This window comes from Myxocyprinus asiaticus, chromosome 32 (genome assembly GCF_019703515.2).
Source record: "Myxocyprinus asiaticus isolate MX2 ecotype Aquarium Trade chromosome 32, UBuf_Myxa_2, whole genome shotgun sequence".
Classification (NCBI taxonomy): Eukaryota; Metazoa; Chordata; class Actinopteri; order Cypriniformes; family Catostomidae; genus Myxocyprinus; species Myxocyprinus asiaticus.
Genome location: NC_059375.1, coordinates 24,550,761 through 24,574,025, shown reverse-complemented (window position 1 = coordinate 24,574,025; position 23,265 = coordinate 24,550,761). Strand labels below are relative to the sequence as shown.

General features: G+C 39.6%; 1 protein-coding gene across 1 annotated transcript in view; it reads right to left on the bottom strand.

The window, feature by feature from the left end:
• LOC127422760 (supervillin-like) overlaps nucleotides 1-22,927 on the bottom strand; it is a 66,434-nt gene extending 43,507 nt beyond the window's left edge. The window contains exons 1-10 of the mRNA XM_051666486.1: nucleotides 22,858-22,927; nucleotides 15,434-15,494; nucleotides 14,298-14,389; nucleotides 12,080-12,140; nucleotides 11,168-11,316; nucleotides 10,326-11,010; nucleotides 3,700-4,572; nucleotides 2,868-3,035; nucleotides 2,256-2,290; nucleotides 1,135-1,199 (exon numbers count right to left, since the gene is read on the bottom strand). Coding sequence (XP_051522446.1) covers nucleotides 1,135-1,199; nucleotides 2,256-2,290; nucleotides 2,868-3,035; nucleotides 3,700-4,572; nucleotides 10,326-11,010; nucleotides 11,168-11,316; nucleotides 12,080-12,140; nucleotides 14,298-14,389; nucleotides 15,434-15,494; nucleotides 22,858-22,912 — 2,244 coding nt within the window. The 5' untranslated portion in view covers nucleotides 22,913-22,927. The remainder of the gene's footprint in view (nucleotides 1-1,134; nucleotides 1,200-2,255; nucleotides 2,291-2,867; nucleotides 3,036-3,699; nucleotides 4,573-10,325; nucleotides 11,011-11,167; nucleotides 11,317-12,079; nucleotides 12,141-14,297; nucleotides 14,390-15,433; nucleotides 15,495-22,857) is intronic.
• Between the last annotated feature and the right edge of the window lie 338 nt (nucleotides 22,928-23,265).

Sequence of the window (23,265 nt, the reverse complement as noted above, 5' to 3'; positions counted from 1 at the left end):
TATATATATATATATATATGGCAAAAGAAATACAGTCACTTACACCCACAGAAAGACAGACAAGTTATGTTCCAAATTTAAGAGCTGCCAACCTAGGTAACCTTTTTTTGGCAAGATAAGCCTCCCAAAATGAAAGCTGTTACAAACAGTACGCAGCAACATTGCTGCCTTCTAAAATTACTCTTTTTGGCAAATTCACAGAATGTATTGCAATGAGCTCAGTGAAAATTTTAATCTAAGTTGGCGAGGGAGTAAAAATGTATTCATTATTTAAATTAAGTTTTTATTTATTCAGTGCTGAAATGTTATAACAAAATATACTTATTGCTTAAAAAATATCTACTTAAAAATGAACTCCAATTTCACTTATTATTTGTGTGCTATGCGTGTTCTGCTTACCAGGGCAAAGTTTTTAGCTTAGCAGCATGCTAATGCTAGACTCAACAGCAGGGTTTCTCAACCACTGGGCTCATTGTCTGCTGGGTCCTGAGATCTTTTCTGTTATGAGTATAAATGACCAATTAGGATAGAACTTCACATTTGCAATGTTTGGGGCAACAGTGACCTCTATTGTCGAATCGTATTAATGACTGGCATTCAAAAAAAAAGTGGGCAAAAGGTTGAGAAACCCTGTTCTACCGGAATAAACTGAGAATTAGTAAAGTCTTTTGTGCACTTCATGTGGAAATTGCTATTTCAAGGCATGTGAGTGACTGCTAAAATAATTGCACACATGATTCAAGTCATTCACTTATGATGTTCCATTTCAGTTAGAATGGTGCCTCGGAAGGTCTACCCTAAAAATAAAAATAAAATAATAATAAATAAATAAATTAAAAAAACAGCAAAGCTGGTCACCAGCATATTGTGTTTTGATGCTAGCCCACAAAACAGGATGCTGGTACTGAGCATTACCAGAAAAAAATATACTGGTCAACCAGCTTCACCAGCTCTGTTTTGCTGATAAACTACATGGCCCATCAGCTAGACCAGCACTTAACCAGCACTAGTCAGCATAAACCAGCATGGGAATTGCATGCTGGTTAAGATGTTCTTTCCAGCATGGTACAGTATGTAGACTGTGAGGCAGCTCACTAGGGAACAGAGTTACAGATACACTCAGGCAGCTCATACCCTGAAGAGAGAGCGCTTGGCAGCCACACTCAGCTTTGCTCTATCATCCAGTTTCTCTTCATCCACTGAAAAAAAAGAAAAAAAAAAGAAACAAAAAGAATGATTCAGAAGCATTTTCATGAGAACAAATCTCTTGAAACCCAATGAGCTAAGCACATGCTTAAAAGATTTCACAGACACAAATGCATTTCTGCTTCTTTTCTCTGACTGATCTGTAAAGATGAGCATATTATGTGACACATGGGCAGACAGGTTAGATCACGGAGTTGTGCAATCATCTATTAAGAATGTTCTCTGACAGACTCTGCATTGCGGTCTAATTTAAGCTTAAGGATATTTACAGCCAATGGTCTACAGCAGAATTGAGGTACAGAAATGTAAAAGTACAAACAGCACAAGAGCATTGCCAAACATTTACATAACGCAATTTAAGTACTATACCAATCTGTCCTAGTATTGAGTGCAAAGTGATCTATAGAATACATAATCTTGTACTTGTTGTCTTTATGAACATCCATATGCATTTGGTGCAAATTTACATAATGCGTTTAATGATGATCTTACATTTTAAAAGTAACATGCTTATTCCAGTTAACACAAGAACAGAATGATATTCCCTACACATAAAACTGGAAAGTTAAAGCTTCTAGCTTATATCAAGGATCTAGAGGCCCTAAAAAGTAGGAGCATTCTCTCTGGAGCATTCAGATACTTAGGCAAACAGCACAACTGCTTTTATTTTCTGTTATCCTTAAAGTCACAGTGCACATCAATAAGATTTTCTTCTTCACTTTAAAACATTTTCCAGCTCAGTCAAACTGATATCTTATTGCATTTAATTACAAAAGACTATGTGTCAGTTAATAAAGGTGGTGATATGTGCCAAACTACTGAGATGCAAAGATTTGAAACAAATACAAAGGTTTTACATCATTTCTGTAGTTGCATCCCTCTACCTTGCAATTTAGTACTGTGTTCTTGCTCATAAACAGCATCTAAAGACCTGATTTAAAGTGAAACATCAATTAAACTTGCTATGGAAAAGATATTTTCCATTTTAAAATTACACAACAAAAGACATGATATCTTAAAACTGTGTATGCAAAAGATCTGCAACTTACCCTCTGGGCTTGGTTGTTTGGGGATTGGACAAGACCTAAAGGAAGCAAAAGTTGAAATTTCATAGAACAGTAACTTTTCTTAGAAAATAGAAAATGATTAGATCAACAAGCTGATTAAAAAAAGGACTGTATCAGTGTGAGTGGCCATATCAAGGTAGCATATTTAGGATTGAGAAAGAGACAGAAAAGGAAAGAAGAAAACACACAAAGCGGCAGGATTCTTTGGTGGGAATGTGCAGAAAAGGCACAATCAGAACAGCTTAATCCATTGTGTTAAACAGAATTATAGATTGCCACATGCCACAAGACTGGAGGTAAAAACAAAGAACCTTTCATAGAAATCACTGACCAAACCTTTGGATTAGAATCCAAAACGAATGAAAACATGCTGGGTGTAAATAAGTAAATGACAGATTTATAAAGTGAGGGAGAATCTAACTTTATTAGGTAATCAGTGCATTTGGTATAACAGTGCAGTTAGAAAAAGTAAAGTTCTAGTCCTCAGAAGTGTCACTCACAAACTATACTGGGTTATCATCAGTTTAGTGTAATTCTAATTGGCACTCCAGGCTAACTCCACAATACCGTGCATGAGTCTACTCAAAGTCATACCGGTCCGACTGTTCACATTCAGCTGATGTGATTGGCTGAGTTCTAAACCTCTCAGAAGTCTTTCTACTCTCAGTGGGACATATATACCGCAGTGGGCGACGAGATGACTGACCTCTGCCTCTCTCACTTCTCCAGGGTACTTCTGTAATTGCAGGCAGGCCATCTGCCCTATTGCGTCACAAAGTATGATTGAACGAGGCAGCATTCAAGACAGAAAGATGAATGACAGGTGCGTGGGTGTGAGAGATAAACAGGATACATTTATTGTAAAAGCTGGGAAGTGCTTGATTATCTTTGGCATCCTTAAATGTGTTAAACGAACTAATGAAACCCTACAATCATCAAAAAAGTGATTACGAATGATTACACTTGTTTGTTAGCAAAACTGGTATACACACAGCAGCAATCTCCATTCCATCCAGAAAGACAAGGTTACCAAGCTTTGCTAAGGTTAGACAGACAAAAGAGAGCCAGAAATGGTTAAATATTATTTACAATTTGACCCTTCCGTGGTTTTGCGGGTAATTTTGACCCATTTTTAAAATGGTTCTAAATGGGTCTGAAAAATTAGCAAGACCAAGGAATGGGTAAACTAGAGAAGCTGAGCAGCATATATCCAAGAGCATGATAACTGAAGGAAGAGACCATTAAAATCTGCTGGACAAGTCTGACTGAATGATTCTTCTATAAGATCACAGTCTTTTCCTTCACTACATTCTCCAAGGAGTTAGATTAGATGGTTAGATTAACAGCAGCTTAATCTTCCTTAGAAGAGATTTGTCAATGTTAGACAGGTTAGTAAGTCAACACATTACAATGAAACACCACCTACAGTTCGGTTTTCCGTGGGCTTGCAACACTTTCAAGGTACGTGTGGCGGAGCTGGGCCACTGAAACCATGGCATCATGTGATAGGTGCTCTCCATTGGACACTTTCTCCTGAAGGTCAACCTCTCTGATTGGCTCCTGGATGGTGTTCGGTTGAAAAACAGTCTTTTGGACATTTCCAGCATCAAACATAGAATGAGTGAGGAGTTTAGATGAACATGGCACCCATCTTCCACTGGAGGACTCAGTAGGGGTTTGAATAGAGGTTTGGACTGGTGCATAGCTGGATTGTCGATGACTGAGGCTAGCATCAGCCCTCTTTTGGGCCTCTCTATCTCTGGCGTGCAGAGCTTCTGGCTTTCGGGACACATGCTTGGTGTACACTTCTCGCCTTGACCAACCTCCACACAACGCTCTGGGGTCATCTACAACCCCTTCCCTTCCATGCCCAGTGATGCCAGGGCTTGCCTCCACATTCTCAGCACATCCGTGGTGTGGGTCTTCAGTGCTCTTCTTTTTCCGTAGAATCTCAGAGGGTAAAACAGCCTTTCTGCTCTGCAGGAGACCCTCCATCCTCACATCCTGCTGTCCCTCCCTCTTACACACCACTTCTGCAAGCTCCTCATTCTCCTGTTTATGCCTGGTAACAGGTTCACTGCCCATAGAGAAGTAGCTATGGTACCCTGGATCATGGCGTTCATCTTGGCCTGGGTGGGTCAGCCGTTTGGCTGGTGTGTCAGGGACTGTCAGAGTGTGAGGATGATATCGAGGGTATGATTGGGGAAATTGGTTGTATGCAGGACCCTCTGTTGTGGAGCCCATATTTGTACTCTTGTGTAAAGGCTCTTCATGGGCCATTCTCTCCCTAACTCGGATACTTCAGGAGAAGAGAAAAGGGTTAACACTCACTAAGAGGAAAAAGAACAAGAGATTCACTGACTCTGCAAAAGAAAGAAAAAATAAACAACTATTTCACAGGTCTGGAAGTGATAATAAGCAAGACTGAATTCTGATTCATCCAAAACAAATGTTTAAGCCAGAGACCCAGTTGAAGCATCTCACAATGGTTTATTCTTTTAAAATGTGGTCAAAAAACTACCTTGAAAATGCTTGGAATAAAATACACCAAGACACTAATACGAATCAAAGTCCATAGTTTCAGCAGTCATAACGAGACCCATGTGAAAAAAATATTGCACTCACTGAACACATCAGTTGAACCGTACTGAAATGAACTCAGAACAAGGGTTGTGACCAAACCATTAAGAACAATGGTCAGTCCTTCAGATGACAAATGACTGAAAATCTGCTTGAGGATTCTACATAAGCACATTTTTTATCTGAAATATACAGTGTATTATCATATAAAGTGTGACTATGGGCATCTTTATTTCACACTGCACAGCGTTTCATTAAATGCTGGCACTGCGTCTGGGTGAGAGAGGTTTGCTAATAATCTAGCTTACTTTTTGATGACTGGATCTTTAGCTTCAGGTCGGACTCAGCAAAGCAAACCAAGTTCTCAGCAGGGGGAGGCAGATTGCACAAGACTCTTTAAACCAAACCCTTTGCAGTTAGTGTACTAGCAATGAAGTAAAACTAAACACATAAAATTTATTAAAAAAAAACACTTATCCTCAAGGGTTTGAGGAGTGCCTGTTTTTTGTGAAAGGTAAAATTCTATTTGTTTCCTGTCAATTATTGCTGTCCACTGTCAATTATGTTCTTGTACTCTCCTTATTGTCTACCTCTTCTCACCTGTTCACCAATGTCAAGCTTGCTTTCCAGCATGAGAGCCATAATACTTTAAAAAAAATAAAGAGTCAGCAAAAAACCCAACTGTATGCTACACACTGTAGATCCTTTTTATGAGTTAACCCACACTCCTCAACATGCTAAAAGCTGTTTCCCCTGACCCAAGTCCTCCAGAACATTGCAAAGCTTGACGGCTGAAATATATGGGGTACACTCACACTTCAGTTTCACATATGTTGAAGTGCACTCCACTGGATTCTTTTTGGACCCCTATTTAAGTAAAACCATGCTTTGCCCTTTGTAATTGTTGAGTCATGTGAACTGATTTTAACCTTCCCTAAATAGACTGCGTTTTCAAGGCTAAATAAGAAAAAGGCCTCTAACAAAATGCTGCCAAAAATAATGTTTGGGATATGGTTCATGAAAAGGTAGAACTGGTCAAAATAAATGTGACTGTAAATGTGATTATAAACACAGAGAAGACACAAGTTCTCTCTAAAGCAGAGAACATGTGTAAAAAATAATTGAGATGGTAAAAAACTCCAAAGGGGAACCTGACACAAACAAGAGGTTTATGGATGTTAAGTCAACATGAAACACTGTTTCACCCACTTTACTTCTGCAATTTGTATTTTTCAGAATAACATACCAATAAATTGTTTACAAATGTATTTAGAAAGTAAACAGGGTCAATATTGATTTCATGTTGACTTTAAATGCAAATTCACAGTGACTGATAAAATAGGGTCTCATGCTGAATGATGGTAAGTGCAGCTAACATGCCAGGCACAATAGATAACTATGAGAATTAGAGGAAAAAAATAACACTGTAACAAATGGAAATTCTGTACTTCTATTTTTAACTGATAATGCTAGAAAGAAAATTCTGTTGACTCAAATAGGAAAGATGAGGTGAAACCCCCATCCTTCTTCCTTCAACTCTCTCTATCCTACTTTTTATCTATGTCAGGGTTTAAGTCAACATAGACTAAGTGGCAATAAATTAAGAAAAAGTCCACATTGCAAATAGACTAGACTAATATATGTAGTTTTCAGAAAAAATCAAGTAATGGGAGAAAGAGAGAGAATGAGAGAGGGGAAAGTAGAGAGAAAACAAATGCAAAATGTGAACAATTTGCCTGTGAAATGATTCCCGGAAAACTTGTCTCTGGCGTTTTGCATGAATAATCAAGTTATCACACTCGCCATTTGGCATATTGAGCAAATGCAGACTGAATGATCTGGGTTTACATTCTTGTCAGGTTTGGTGACTCACGGCTCAACAATTTTCTCCTCCAGCACAGTACCCAAACTCAAACAAGTCACTTGATTTAACTGACACGAACCAGGTCCTCAAAATGCATAAACAATACGAGGACAATAGGACAAATCACACAAACACACACACACACACACACACACACAGGAGAGAGTGGACTGTGACTATTAAGTATATTAGCAAGAGTTAAAAGCCACTTTACCACCATCGAGACTGAACTGTTCTCGTTGCGGAACAGTGCCATTCTGTACTGATCTTGGCCTGTTGGCATGGTTACAGTTTCTTTTTCCATTGTGGTGTTGCGAATTCAAGATTAGAATGGACTAACCGTGCAAGTGACCAAACGTGAGTTTTCACACCACTTAAGCAGTTCCACCAGCACAGTTCTCCTGTCTGAGTACGGTTAGCCAACCATGCTGAGAAATCTAGGCAAGGAAAGGTTTATAATCATCCCATACCAGACTGTGCACAAGTGGAAATGCTCAGAACCGTTCAGCCTGATGGTTGAAAAGTGCTAAATGTAAATGGCAGTTATGCGGACAAATTCAAACTCATAGCACTCATTTAACAGTGTGGAACAGGTGGTAGAAATGTGAGTGGATGGCCATTTTTGTTACTGAGATGATGGGCCCCAACTCAAAACCACACCCTGAGCTCTCAACCTTTCTTGTTTTCAAACTAACTGATTGAATAAGGTATGGGTTCCCAATATTTTTGTCAGCTGAACCCCTATGATTTAATTTATTTACCTGAAACACCACCTGAGGTTTTAAATGTTTTTGTTTGCTTCAATCTTTATATTTTCACTTATTTTATTGATGTTTTATTTATTCTTATTTTTAATTGTAAATTTATACATAATCATGTACCACTGGTTGGCAAAGCCTGGTCTAGAGCAACAGAGCCACAAGAAGTCACAATCCAATTAGTTTCGGCCTCACACCGCACGGCCACAGGCTGTCTGTCTACGAGTCTACCAGGCTGCTACAATGATTCCGTGAAAGACCTAGTCACCGGTTTTAAAGTTTGCGAGGCATAGGGCATTACAATTTTTAAAGATACTCAAGCATTTTCTCTGAGGCACTAAGGAGCAGTTAAACAGGATATGACCCAGCGTTATGTCTGTGAGATAAAGTACACATTACGTTTGAAGGACAGAAATCTTGACTCCAAAGTCTACACACATTTTCTACTAATTTAGTCTGTACAATTACTTTTAGAGACTGCTATGCCATTATATACCTTCCCCTAAATGTCACGTAAGAAAAACAACTTTTGGTTGTTGGTCAACTTGCAGGCCAGTCAAATGGCCCCTGCCTGTCTAAGTGGGTGCAATCATAGCCAGAATACGCAGCAAATGGGACCAGATTTCATTCCGATAGTCACAGTTGTGAAACTACAGAAAACACAAGTATCTTATCGTATTGTTACTCTTTCTTTATATTCCAGCCAGGAGGTTTATAGGACACGAACAGAGATGGTTTGAGATAGGGCCATGAGGTTAGGCGGGACCACCATTAAGGGAAGGGTGTCAAACACACCCATAAATCCCAAAGGAAAGGTACCTGGAAGGCCAGTTGATTGGAGAGAGGGTGTCTCCTTCAGAATCAGTCTGGAGTGACCATTGATTTGCTGACTGGCTATGGTTGCTAAATGTGCTGAGAAACACCCAAGAGAGTGAACCACTCAACAAGCATTTATGCTCAGAGAAAAAAAATTAGCAATTCCTTTTAATTTGGAGGGGGGGTATACACAAAAATAGAAAGCTGGTTCCTGTAAAGACAACAGCCTGATGTAAAGCTGTAGAGCTGAGGAGGGCGGGGCCGGGCTGGAATGAGACACACCCGGTCCCCAATCAGCCTGATGGGGCGCGCGAGGGATAAAGGCGGCCGGGGACGACAGTTCGGGAGAGAGAGAATTACAGACAGCTGTGCTGTGTTTTTAGTTGTGTGTTTTTGTTTAATAAATTATTATTTAAGTTGTCAAGCCGGTTCTCGCCTCCTCCTTTCCTCTAAACCCCCTTACACTGGTGCCGAAACCCAGGAAGGAGGAGGGATTCCCGTCGCAGAGTCCTCGACACTGCCGTCCACCCAGGGGAGCGCCGCTGCCGTCCGACGGGGGACGGAGTAGCCCGACTACCCGGACGCGGGGAACGGCCGCCGTCCGCGAGGCGAGTGGGGACGGGACTCCACGACCGCCTGGAGCGAGGGAGCCGCTGCCAGGGGCGGAGGAGTGCCCTGCCGTCCCCCGGGAACGCGGAGGGGTCGAGAGAAGACCGCCGTCCGCGGGGGAGGAGGGAAGTGACTCCCCGACCGCCTGGAGTGGTAGGGCCGCTGCCAGGGGCGGAGGAGAGTCTCCACGGGACGCCGGGAACGCGGAGGGGCGTTCTGTCCGCTGGGGGTCGGAGGTCTGACTCCGGTCCGCCCGGGGAGGAGCGGCTGCAGTCCGCCTGAGAGGGTGGAGTAGTGATCGAGGACCACGCGACGGCGCATCAGAGAACCGGTGAGTTTCTTTTTCTCTCTCTCCTCTCTCTCTCTCTGCCGCTCCGTGTTGGCCTTTCCCTCGCCATTTTGTGTTGTTTTTTCTCCTCCCAGGTCGAGGAAGGCGGGGAGGACCCGCCGGCAGTCGGGGCATAAGGCACGCCCCCCACCCGGAGAGGAAGGGTGGGGGGGATGTACGTCATGCCGGGGGCTCCCCGGCCTGAGGCAACGCCGGGAGGAGTGTAGAGCTGAGGAGGGCGGGGCCGGGCTGGAATGAGACACACCCGGTCCCCAATCAGCCTGATGGGGCGCGCGAGGGATAAAGGCGGCCGGGGACGACAGTTCGGGAGAGAGAGAATTACAGACAGCTGTGCTGTGTTTTTAGTTGTGTGTTTTTGTTTAATAAATTATTATTTAAGTTGTCAAGCCGGTTCTCGCCTCCTCCTTTCCTCTAAACCCCCTTACAAAAGCATTTTCAAAAGTTATGAAAATTGAGCTTGTCCTGCTGGGAGTTTAAAGGCCTCAACTGTTTACATTAACCAATCAATATTTATACTGACATTATAGATGCGCACTGGGTATTTCCTGAATATATATTTTTTTTGCATATTAATTTATATATTTCTGGCTTGGCTTGTGAAACTTGATGTTAGGAATTTTAATTCTCCTGGAATGCCTTTTTGCTTAATTTGGCCAACACTTTAATTCCAATATGTCTCAATAGAGCAATGATCCATGATATAAAGAAACAGCTGCCAAAAGACATCCTTATGAAGTGAAGGTCAAGGCTAATGGACAAAATGTCAAACTGAACAGAGCCCACCCATCTTTAGGGAGTTGTAGAAATACTCTAAGTATGTGAGCCAAATCCTGCAAACTGACAGGTTTCTTTTGGGGAAAATACCTGTGAAAGACAGATTCAGGGAAATACAGGCCAACATTTTTTCCAAGAAAGGAGAGAGTGAGAAAGAAAAAAAAAAAACTGAGCAAAGAAAGGACTTAAAAGGACTGATATCTTAATCCAGAACTACACGGTGATGATCTGGTGACTTTAAGAGAGAGAGAGAAAGACAGAAGCTGATTGCAAGAAACAGCTATTGTGATCTGCAGACTCACCCGTGTCTGTGCAAGATGTTGTGAGTTTGCTGCTCAATAAACAGTTCACCAGGAGATGCACCATGTTTGGGAGATGGCACTGTGACCCTTCTGCCTCCAATGGGGGATGTGGGGACCCCTATAATCCGTGGTTCCCTCCCTGGGACCCTGGCAGACCCAGACACATCCATATATGCTGCAGATGGGTCTGGTGCAACCCCTCCACCTCTATGCAATCTATCCCTCTCCTGTGCTTTCCTTTGGTTCTCTAGATTCATCATCCTCTCACGCTCAGAGAAAGAGTCTGTATGTTCTCGGCTGTACTCTAGATCTTTGCAAGTGTGTGAGCTGGCCCTATCTTCATGAGAGCTAGAGGTGTAAACATTATGCACCACCTCCTCCCCTTCCACCTTTGTCCTGCGTGGTCGGTCTAACCCATCAGGCTCTCTGGAGGTTCTAGAGTAGCGAGTGGTATAGTCGGTCTCCGTCTCCTGATCCAGAGAGATACCGTAGCGCTCAGCTAACTGCCGTCGACGTTCTGCCTTGTAGCGAGCAATCCGTTCGGCTTTAGAGTCCAGCTCTGCCATATGAGCTGAGCCAGTGCTGTAGGCAGACTCTGAGTGGATGGTGTGGGTTCTGGATTGAATGTTTGCTCTGTGCAGATCTGAGATGTTTGGGTCGGTTTTGTCATAGTGCTGAAGAGAAACTGCAATGAGAGAGAGTTACAGCTCATCATTTTCCATTCACCTTAGTTAATCTTTTTACATTCAAGAATCAATCTGCCCTTTAACTACCTATAGTAACTAACACAAGTTATACACCCTTTAATTAATTTTTGTTTTAATATTTAGCACTTTTCTGACCTGTGCAAGGGTCACAGGTGTCTGCTGCACGGGTGTATCTCGGAGTGTCCTCCTCTAGCAGCCGATTGGTCACTAGACCAGGACAACTTGGGAGATTTGGGAGAACTTCACTTTCAATACCCTCCAGACGCCGTGCAATTCGCTCTTTTCTATGAACAGGAGTGGCAGAGGTGAATATTAAAGAGAATATCACCCTGTATTATTAATCTGACAAAATATTTTTTAAGGAATATTCCAGGTTCAATACAAATTAAGCTCAATCGACAGCATTTGAGACAATGTTGATTACCATAAAATATAATCTTCCCACCTTTTCTATAAAACAAAAAAACAAAAATTAAAGTTATAGTGACTTACAATGGAAGTGAATGGGGCCAATTTGTCGAGGGCTTAAATGCAGAAATGTGAAGCTTAATTTTATAAACACACATTAATTCTTCTGTTAAAACTCATGTATTGTTTGAGCAGTACAGTTGTTTAAATCGTTATTTTTACAGTCATTTTAGGGTTTTAGGGTTTGCTGACATGACATTGTCATGGCATTGAAGTTGTAAAATTGAACATATCTTTACACAGAAAAAGTTAGTAATCGATTTTATCACACTAAAATCATGTTAACAGAAACATTGTTTATGTCTTATGGCTATACTTTTGAAATAGTGAGTATTTTAACGTTTACGAATTTCCATTGTAAGTGCCTCACTGGAACCTAGATTTCTGCTTTTTTTCCAAGTCAAAATTAATTTCTATGGTAATCAATATTATGGCACAAATGCTGTCGATTGAGCTTAACTTGTGTTGAACCCGGAATATTCCTTTAATAGTAAAAGACAAATATATAATTTAGTACAAGCATAAAAACACTTTTCAGATAAGTCACCACTATAATGATTTTATGTAGTTTCTTCTCACCTGTTCATGTCCCAACTCTGGCTCGTGCTTATGTTCTCAAAACGTTTCCTCAGTTCTGAGACTAGAGAGAGAAGAGAGCAAGACAAAAGAGTACAAAAGTGTCTTGCACAAATACAGCCAAATGAGCACAATTTTAACTAGATTTGAACTATTATTAAATACAATATTACACAATATATTTATACACACCATATTAGTGCACCGCGGCATCTGTTTATAAGACTTTACATAATTCGGTTTAATTCGCTGGTGTTTAAATGTCCAGTCATGTTTCATGAGGTGATCAGATGTATTTGATCGCTTTGCCTAAGAGCTTCTGAGAGCTCTTTGGCAATATTAACATTTTCCTTTTGTAAGACCCCCAGCTATTGGAATGAGTGGTAAGAATTAGCCAAAAAGTATACAAGCAATACAAGTCTATGTATTTTTTTTATTTATTTATTTTTTATAAAAATGCATACTCTACATAATCTATTTATTATTGTTAAGAGTGTCACTGTGAGGATATTGCCATTTATTTACTGCCATCAGTTATGCAATTACTATAAATGTCTGGGTGACAGAAGGTGAGCATGTTCTTTGGAACAAAAGTAGCTTCCACTTTTTAAAGTCACCCCGTATGACATTAGCTAGGATCATTGCTAAATGCTTTTCCAAAAAAGTTAGTCAATCATAGGTAACATCCTCTGTAAAGCTGTTTCAGTGGTAACCATGGAAATCTGATTAACCAAACACCCAAATGTGTCCAGTCACCAGGGAGACCACTGAAGTGATTGAGAGGAAACCAATCATGGGCTAATGTTTACACATGACGCACACCATTTCTAACAGTGCTTCCCGAGCCTGGTCTCTCTGGGGTTCAGAGCAAAGATCTCAGTGATACAATGATGAATTTCCCTTTCTGTTATATGTAGTTAGATAAGGCTTGTGTGTCTTGTTGACAACTACCCAGCTCAACTCAATTCTTGAAAATTGTCAGCTGGACAGATGTGTAAAGATTTCAAAAGAACAACAGATCATAATGAGACAACCTTAAAAATATTGTAAATAACATATGACATAAGGGTGTTCAGGATATAAGTCACTGTCAAGTGAGTCTCTCCATTTGGAAAACATGAAGAAGAACAGCAAAGTGAATTTGACAGTAGACAGACCTAATTCTAACAAGCTAGGATTGCAAAACTACAAGAGAATCATTTCAGTAAAGTGGTTAGCCAAGATAAACCACTGCCAATGAGTCTTCTTGAAAAGAAAACACCAACAATAACCTTGTACATACCTACAAAAAATGTCTAAATGTAAATAAATGACATGCAGCTTCAATATATAATGTTAGGGATTCTTAAAGTCTTTAAGCGTTAAAATGAATCCTGAAAGCTGATAAACAAAATACAATATTCAGATCATAACCTGACAGCAGTAGACTGACAAGCAGGATTTGTAAAAATGAAGGAACAAGCAACAGAATAACATCACAAGAAAAAAAAGATGAGAAATGCACAAATATCTTTTGAGGCTTACCAGAGGGAGGTTGCTCCTGCAAGAGCTACAAAAAATCCTGTTCACCCATTTTCTGGTTTACACTTTCAAAAATGATCTTTCCATTCTCTTTCACACAAATGTCACATTTTGAGGACCAGAAAGCAAGACTACTTGCCCAACAACAGGTGGCCCTCTGCGGACCAAAAATAGGCCATCAGCAGCCCATCCCCCAACCTCATGTGTTCAAGACCCAAAAAGACAATACTGAATGAAAAAACACAGTCTTGAATGGCAAATTTCTGCTTGTAAAAACTTGGATTAAGGGATTATGGATAGCATAATATACTTTGCTATTTTCCATTTAACAGTCCCTTGCCATCTAACGTTTGAAAGCAGCATATTCATACCACGGACAGCCACCCTTATGTTACCTGGGTTAAAAGCTTTGCTCAAGGGAATACGAGTGGTAGAGCAGGATTATAATTACAGTGACAATTTAATGTCTGAGTTCTTCGTGGGACTGAACATGCAACCTTTTTATTAAGATACTTATCCCTTCGGCTAACATCACTCCATGAGTAATCTGAAGAAGCAAACTAATTCCTGCAAAGAATTATGTGTAATGTGCTGCATAATGGGCTGACTGCTGATTTAGTTAATGTCAAAATCTTCCAACTAGGCTTGTATATAATGGCCATGATAAAGAACCACAGTGTTGTACACATACCATACTTACCCTTTGATGTATTTGCCAGCAGACTGACATCTACTTCTCTGTTGCTCTTGGTTACCTCCCCTTTATCTTCAAATGAGAACCCTTTTTGGAAGCTGGACAGAGAAACCGGCTTTAACTTTTAATACATTTTGGGGTTATTATGGAAAAATGAAGGCTGGGTTTTGGTCAAAGCAGCAAACATCAATCCCCCAAAACATTTTAATCTTGGCAGATATAACACAATTCCATTCAAAAATGTGAAATGCAATAGCTTCACTTACAAATGTTATTTTCCATGACTGGAAAAGTTAATTTTAAGCGTAAAGAGGTCAAGAAATATTTTCTAGACAGAAAATAGGGTCAACTGCAGTGTACAGAATTCCAAAGAAAAATATCACACGTTTCTAAAAGTGCAGACACATCCCAGTTTCTTTTTTTTTTATCCCCTTTTCTCCCCAGTTTGGAATGCCCAATTCCCACTACTTACTAGGTTCTCGTGGTGGCACGGTTACTCACCTCAATCCGGGTGGCGGAGGACAAGTCTCAGTTGCCTCCGGTTCTGAGACAGTCAATCCACGCATCTTATCACGTGGCTCGCTGTGCATGACACCGCGGAGACTCACAGCATGTGGAGGCTCATGCTACACTCCGCGATCCATGCACAACTTACCACACGCCCCATCGGGAGCGAGAACCACTAAATCGCAACCACAAGGAGGTTACCCCATGTGACTCTACCCTCCCTAGCAACCGGATTAATTTGGTTGCTTAGGAGACCTGGCTGGAGTCACTCAGCACACCCTGGATTTGAACTCGCAACTCCAGAGGTGGTAGTCAGCGTCAATACTCGCTGAGCTAACCAGGCCCCCACATCCCAGTTTCTTAAGCGAATAAATGATTATAAAAAGCATGACTATTTCTGGAGGTAAGGCAATAGAGGATCAACCACTATGACCACTGAATCAATGAATCAATCAATCCACTACATGGCCCTATTAAATTTGATCAAGCAGAGAAGACTGTAAAATTTCTGTTTGTTCAGTGTGCATGCTTTACCATTCAGTTTATAGAAGTATTCAAAACCAAAGTTATTATTATTACAGTGCAAAGAAATTATATTAAATTATCTTTTATTACATAAAAGATAAGGATCTTACCTAAGAGCTCTCCTTTGTAGATTGCTGTGGACAACCTTAGAGGCAGACTCTCCTGTGAGGCCTGTGCACACACACACAAATATCCCTTAGACTACAAATACTCTTGCTGGTTACAGGCTAGATCAGCTATAGATGTTTGAAAGGCCCCATGTGAAGGACAGGAACAAAAACAATAGTATTCATTTCATGGATGTCAACATGGTGCTCAGTCCATATTTGAACAGACTTTTTTTCTGTCTGCAAACAGGCACTGCAGATGCAGCATCATGCAGAAGCATTTACGGTTATAAATGCCATTGAAGAAATGCACTTTTCGCTGTCAGCCATGATTGCTTTATTCCGTGAGCAAGTGTCAAACAATAGGTGGGTTACTGAGAAAAAGTGAGTAGTATTCGGCTAGTCATGTGATTTCAACATGGCGGCTCCAATGATGCAGCCCAGCACCATGTAAAATAAAACAACTTTTTTAGGCCACTGACCTTATGTTATGCGAGTGTACATTATTTTTTCTTTTTAAGTACTCACTTTGCTTAGGGGTAAAACCTGTTTTTGAGGAAAAAAATGACTGAGTGCACCTTTAACGTAGTGAGTTTCAATTCATGTGAGTAATGTAATGAGATGACTAGTACTGGCACTGTAATCCAGGTGTGGCATCAGTTCTCTGATCAAGCACATGGAGATTTTACATCTGAGCAGGCTTGGGGAGTAATGGAATACTTGTAACGCGTTATGTAATCAGAATACAAAAAAATGTGTAACTGTAATCCATTACAGTTACATAAAAACTCAATGTATTCAGATTAGTTTCATTTGGTAAAGAAATGGGATTACTAGCAGGATTACAATTTTCAATATATAAACAAAAGATCCTCCGGAGAACGGTCAGTATTCTGTTACATGGGCCGCTTACTGTCTAAACTTTTGTGACTTCTCATTTCCATCTTAACTTCAGTTGAAACTCTAAAATTGCTCTCTAAAATGCTTTCATGTTGTAATGACAACTGTAATTGGGACAGCATTTCTTTTTTTCTTTGTTAAAAAAATCCAGATTGTACACATGAATACCAAATGAACTGAAAATGTTAAGTTCTTAGGGGAAACGTACAATGGATAATTTATCTGATTTTGATACTTATTATAAATGTATTGTTAAGAATAGTTCAAAAGTTTGGGTGAGGAAGAAATACTGGCAAATGTGACATTTTAAAATTCATAGAAAGTAGGAATAAGTAAATCAAGACACACTAATTAGGTTTAAATCTATTTTGCTCTATTCTTTAAAACAAGATGACAGACACTGGAGGCATTAATAATAATGATGATGATGATGATGAAGATAGCATGTGATCTACCTATTGCAGTCGGAAGTTAATGAATGGTCAGTGCCAATTAGTCTACATGCTAACTGCAATACATGGCATAATTCAAGTTTGTAGTGTTTTTGAATCCGAGGTATAGCCTGTCAGATTTTTTAATGTTGACCAAGACATAAGTAAGTGCATCTGTTCTAACTGTATTTGCTTGATGAGAAAATAAACTATTTTCTGTAGCAGAGAGAGGGCTAATTTGGTTAAAAATGCAGAGTTGTTCTACATTTGAATTTATTCTGTTTTCCTATTAAGGAGGCAGTGTCCCTGTTATGTTTTTTTCTTATATATAATAATAGCTATATCACTCATAAGATTATTCAAACATGGTTTGTTTTGCATTCTGAAGGTATGATTAAAAGTCAGAGAACATATTGCTTTTTTCTTGACTTTTCACAAATGCAATCTTGAGGTAATCAAAAAAGTAATCTGATGACATTACTTATCAATGTAACTGGATTACATAACTTATTACATTTTTACTAAGTAATCAGTATTTGTAACAGATTACATTTAAAAAGTAACCCTCCGAACCCTGCATCTGAGCCTCACAGAGGGTTCTGAAGAGAGGAACATGTGTTTCCACTTTACCCACAGATCAATAGCTCCACCACACTTTCACCCTCACTGACCAACACAAACATCCAAAATTTAAAATTTCAAATCTGTTAATCTATAGCAAGGACTGAGGTTTAACATCATAATACCCCCTTTTCCATTCACAAACATCATTTGAGAAGACAGTTAATGAGAGACCCATCTGACAGACTGTGTTTTGCTACGGTGAAAGTTTTCACAGCTGGGATGAGTATCTGCTAAAAACATTCCTCACTGCCTAAAAATCTCCTCTCACTTTACAAGTCACAGGGCCAACGGACAAGGCGACACTGACTGGAGGAGATGAAGAGTCAAGCACAGAAAAGTTTTGGAAGATAAACTTAGGAAAATTGGATAAGGGTAGTGATAAAATTTTTGCTGCAATGTCAAAAGAGCCAGATATGAATTTATTTAGCTTGCCCCGGCATTGACAAAGAATGGTGATTTCACAGCAAATCCACATTGACAAGACTGATCCCTTGAAAATTATGTGACAATGGCAACATTTTCGATATTACTTGGCTCTTGACATGCATCGTGGCAGTTCTTAAGTGAAATGTCCACAATTTCTCCCAAACAGCTGAGGTTTTTTAGGGGTAGTTCAAGTTTTAAATCAACAAAACCTACTTCTCTACCCTAAATCTCAAAGGATTAGTTCACCCAAAAATGATAATTCTCATGATTTACTCACCTTTAAGCCATCCCAGATGTGTATGTCTTTCCTTCTTTAGCAGAACCGAAATGAAAATTTTTATAAGCACATTTCAGCTTTGTCCATACAATGAAAGCAAATGGGTGCCATGATGCTGCTGACTGTTTGACGGTCCAAAAGGCATATTTAGGCAGCATAAAAGTAATCCACATGACTCCAGTCAATAAATAAATGTCTTCTAAAGCAAATCGACAGGTTTGTATAAAAATTCAATTGATAATATGCCTTTTGGACCGTCAAAAAGCCAGCAGACTCACGGCACCCATTCACTTCCATTGTATGGATACACAGAGCTGAAATGTGCTTATATAAATCTTTATTTCGGTTCTGCTGAAGAAAGAAAGACATACTCATCTGGGATGGCTTAAAGGTGAGTAAATCATGAGAGAATTATCATTTTTGGGTGAACTAATCCTTTAAACCTAACCGATAGCATCAGAAAAAGCAAATGTGACATGAAAAACTCAATTGTAGAAGCAACCACATAAATTTGTGGTGCTTCTATGAAACTTTCGGTTCCCCAGTCATTTGCGTCGCAAGTGCAACACTCTATCTGTTGAGCTGCACAAAGTGATCACACTCGAAGAAGCTTCTAAATGTAGTTGGTTATGTAATGCAAATGTTAAAACTCATCACCTTACAAGTCATGCACAATAGTAAAAGTGTTTTGATGTCATAAGATAGCATTGTGCGAAGAACGGAACAAAAGTACAATTATGTAGTGATAATCTGCTGTTTTACTTGTGATTTGTATAACATTGCTCAGAGATGTTACCAATGCTTTAATATTGTAGCTCGGAAAAATAAGCTACTGCAGTTCAAGCATAATAAACACAACAAGAAAGGAGGGATGCTCCGATCGATCAAGACTGGCCGATCTTTATCTTAAATCTGTGATCGCCAATATGGCCTAGATTCAGAGACGATCTTTTTTTTAATTGCAGCACACATGAAATAACACATATAGACTGCTACCCTAATGAATGAGCACTTGCTTAGCCCATGATGCATAACATTGCGGCCAATGGAGGGCAAGTTATAGAGCACAAGTCAGGTTCCAGAAGTAAAAATCCCATTCATTTTTTCCAGACAAACTGATATTTAACATTAACTTATATACCTTTAAAGACAGACCTACCGTGAGCTCCGACATTGTTAATTAATGGTATATGCTTCTGTTGAAGCCATCAGTCAGCGTTTTTTCAACTTCACTGATTAAAAATTGCATTTAATAGCGGAATTCCTGATGAACAACACTACCCATGAGTAGGTCTTCCTTTACCCTCAAACTACTTATTTCTTTGTAAAGTAAAATATAGTGTTTCTATACTAATAACCAACAACCTAAAATCAATAGTTTTATACACTCATTGAGCACTTTATTAAGAACACTATAACTGCTGTTATAGCCCATCCGCCTCAAGGTTTTGTACATTCTGAGATGCTATTCTGCTCACTACAATTGTACAGAGTGGTTATCTGAGTTACCTTAGCCTTTCTGTCAGCTCAAACCAGTCTCGCCATTCTCCGTTGACCTCTCTCATCAACAAAGTGTTTCCATCCACAGAACTGCTGCTCACTGGATGTTTTTTTTGTTTTTCGGCACCATTCTGAGTAAACTCTAGAGACTGTTGTGTGTAAAAATTCCAGATTTTTTTACAGAATTACAGAAATACTCAAACCAGCCCATCTGGCACCAACAATCATGCATCGGTTTAAATCACTGAGATCACATTTTTCCTCCATTCTGTTAGTTGATGTGAATACTGACAGAAGCTCCTTACCCATATCTGCCTGATTACCCATATCTGCTGCCACATGACTGGCTGGTTAGATAATCACATAAATAAGTAGGTGTACAGGTGTTCCTGATAAAGTGCTAAGTTTGTGTATATTTCAATTGGATTTTATACCATTATGTCAGTGATTTATGGGATTGTAGTTTGTGTGCTCATAAAAGATGGTAGGTACACAGTGTTGTACCTTTGTTTTTTAATCAGATTTTCAATTTTTTTTTTTTACTTCAAATCAAAGTTTGTATTGTTGCGAATCACCTCTGAGCTGGTTGGTTTGGTTCATGGTATAGAACTCTTATGAAGGATTTTTTGAAAAATCAATAGGAAAAAGCCAAGGAATGGGAGAAATTCTTTAGAAACTGACACAGCAGAAAAAAAGGGTGGAATTCTATTGGAATTCGCAAATTTACACTTTCAGACATTCTGTAATTCAGATGCATATGCTGGTTTGTTTTAAAAATGTGCATGAATATTAAGGTGCCCACTTCAGTGAGTCAATACATTAGTAGTTTTGACTTGCTGTACAGTTAGACTGAGAGGACAAAGATACTGCAAACGGATGAAGGAACTAATTAAACAAACAAACATACAAAAAAAAAAAAATATATATATATATATTATAGTATATGTGATGTAACGCGAGTTGCGACAGACAGTGTGTGGATAGATAGAGACAGTTTGAGCAATTATACGCGCTCTCAGTTTCATTCCTCCAATACGTGTGCTCTCGGTGTCAATCAAACATGCATAATGCAGTTAGTAATGCAGATAAACTAGATCATTTAATAAGCAATCCTTACGTGCATTGCGTGGTATTGTGTAGAGCACCTACCGCTAACAGACATGCATTCAAATTCAGAACACCCCCAATGGTGTTACTTGGCTCTGTGCCCTCTTATGCACAAATGCTAATCAGAAACAACTGTGACATTTACAGCACTTCAAATGGCATGTATGTTATTTCACAGCCCCATGATACACCAACATACCTCTCTCATCTACAACAAACATCCTATTAAAGCTAACCGTATAGCTCCAAAACTTTTTCAGGTTAATTTTATGTTTCAACACATCACACAACTGTTTTCCAACTAACAAGTAATGTAGACAGATACACTTGCATGAATCTTGTTCAGTCATTGATATCTGCCATTATTCAGAATAGAAGCACATCAAGGTGCTAAGGAGAACAGCTTGTATGGCGATAAGATGAGATTATAAAACTGATTTGTTTCAGAGGCTCTCTGGCTTCTAACAACTGTCACTATGTTTGTGAAAGCACATTTAGAAAAGTAGGGCAGTCACAGTTTACAATTGAATGAATGTAATGAACTATGACAAGAACTGGCAAAAACTGGCAAAAACGTAATCACAACACAAGTAAAATAAATGAGAATTTATTTAAAACAAACAAACAGTTATTTAAAAATGAAAGGTATTGGAGAACTACTTTCTGAAAAAAAAATCAGCATATTAAAAAAAAGCAAGTGTGAACAATAGTCGTGAATTCAACACACACTTATGAGAGAACAAAACCTATTAACTAAGCATAGGGCCAAATGTGGCAGCCAGTTGTTTTGGCAGCTTTGTCTCTGCTAATAAAGGATTAGTCTTCAAAAGGAATAGGATTAGCCAGCGTCTCATGTTTAATGTGAAGACCTTAATGTTTTAATACCAGTGAAAAATGAAACATTCTTCAACACCCTTCAAAACAGTGTAAAGCTGTTGCTTACTACTGCACAGACAGAGAGGGAGATCTTAAAGCCGAAAGTATACTTTGTTCAAACGCAAACACTCGGACACGACACAAATCTCGTCATCAGCAGAGAGCTCGAGAACTGAATGCGTGCAGCCCGATTTTTCTAACTGCGCGCTTTTGTATGCGCCTACAGTTATTTGCACTAATTACTGGGCCCACAAGGTGGCAACACTCACATTTGAGCAGTTGCTGTCAGGAAGAGGTGCTAGAAGATGTAATCGCTGCTAACCATCAGGAGATGAAGATAAAAACAACAACAATGGAAGTCAAGAGCACATGTGAGAGGAGGTCTGGAGACACATGCATTTGTATAACTCTAGTCTAAAGTGATATAAAAGACATCTTTATGGGTCTAAACTCCTGAATAGAAAATCCGGTGTCTCATAGCAGTCGTAGCATGCATGCGCCAACCGCCTGTTTATGCGCGCACAGTTATGGAGTGTATTTTGACAGGTTCGTACTCGACTGTACACAGACGCGTGTTCGTGTCAAAATGGAAGTATACCTAAGGCTTTATTACGAGTCTTAAATGAGACAGCTGGTGTCTACACTCTAGATTAGGGCAATTACGTGACAGGGAATCTCTAAAGACCATTCACACGTTTACGCATGAACCCATATAAACCTCTCTGAAACTTTAATAGCAGCAGTAAACACTGACTGGGATACTTCCACTACGAAAAAGTCAAATATAAAATAAAATAAAAAACCTAGCAAAAATGTATGCATAATTTGTGCTTTGCTGGACATACAGTACATCCAAGCACCTGATATAAATGTGCAACTATGCAACACCATATAACTAACTAAGAAGAACTAAACACACAAGATACCTTACAAGCATGTTCCATTGTGCAAGTGCACAGACCATAACAAAACCATTAAAAGGCAATTTGGTAGAACTGCAAGTCTGACAAACTCTCTTAAACTGACTCTAAAACATACAAAAGGCACACAGCTAAAATTTTAAGTACCAAAAACATTTGTATCTAAAATACAGCTCTTAAGATAGAGGACATTTTCTCTGCCTTAACATCTCTATTTTTACTGTTTAGTGCCTTGTCCTGAATAATTCCTGACAGTTCTGAAGTCCTAAATAGCCTCTAGTGCCATTAAAACCCAAACAACTTTAACAGTGATGTTGTAGGCCCGTCGCATCCCATCCCGTTCCACCCCAACTCCCATTCACTCACCTTGACACAACTTGACATTGTTGATATAGTTGGAGATCCACGGGTTCCGGTACATGTTGATAAAATAAACGTAGGTGTAAACGACAGAGCACAAAAGTGACAAAAAAGGAGAGGGGGAAATGGGGACTGTGATGTGAAGGACCAAAGAGAGGAGAAAGAGGGAGTGAATGAGAAAGAGAAAGAGAGAGGAGTGTAAAGGGAGGGGACTGCAGAAAGGCAGCAGTGTGTGAACTGCAAGGTGATGCAGAGTTAGCTGCAGCAGTCCTAGGACAGCCAGAGAAGAGAGGTGGAGATAAAGAGAGGGAGAAAGAATAAAGAAAAAGCAAGAAGAGAGGAGAGAGAGAGCTAGAGATTGTGAAAAGGGGGCAGGAGGAGAGAGAGAAAGAGCTAGAGGTTGTGAAAAGGGGG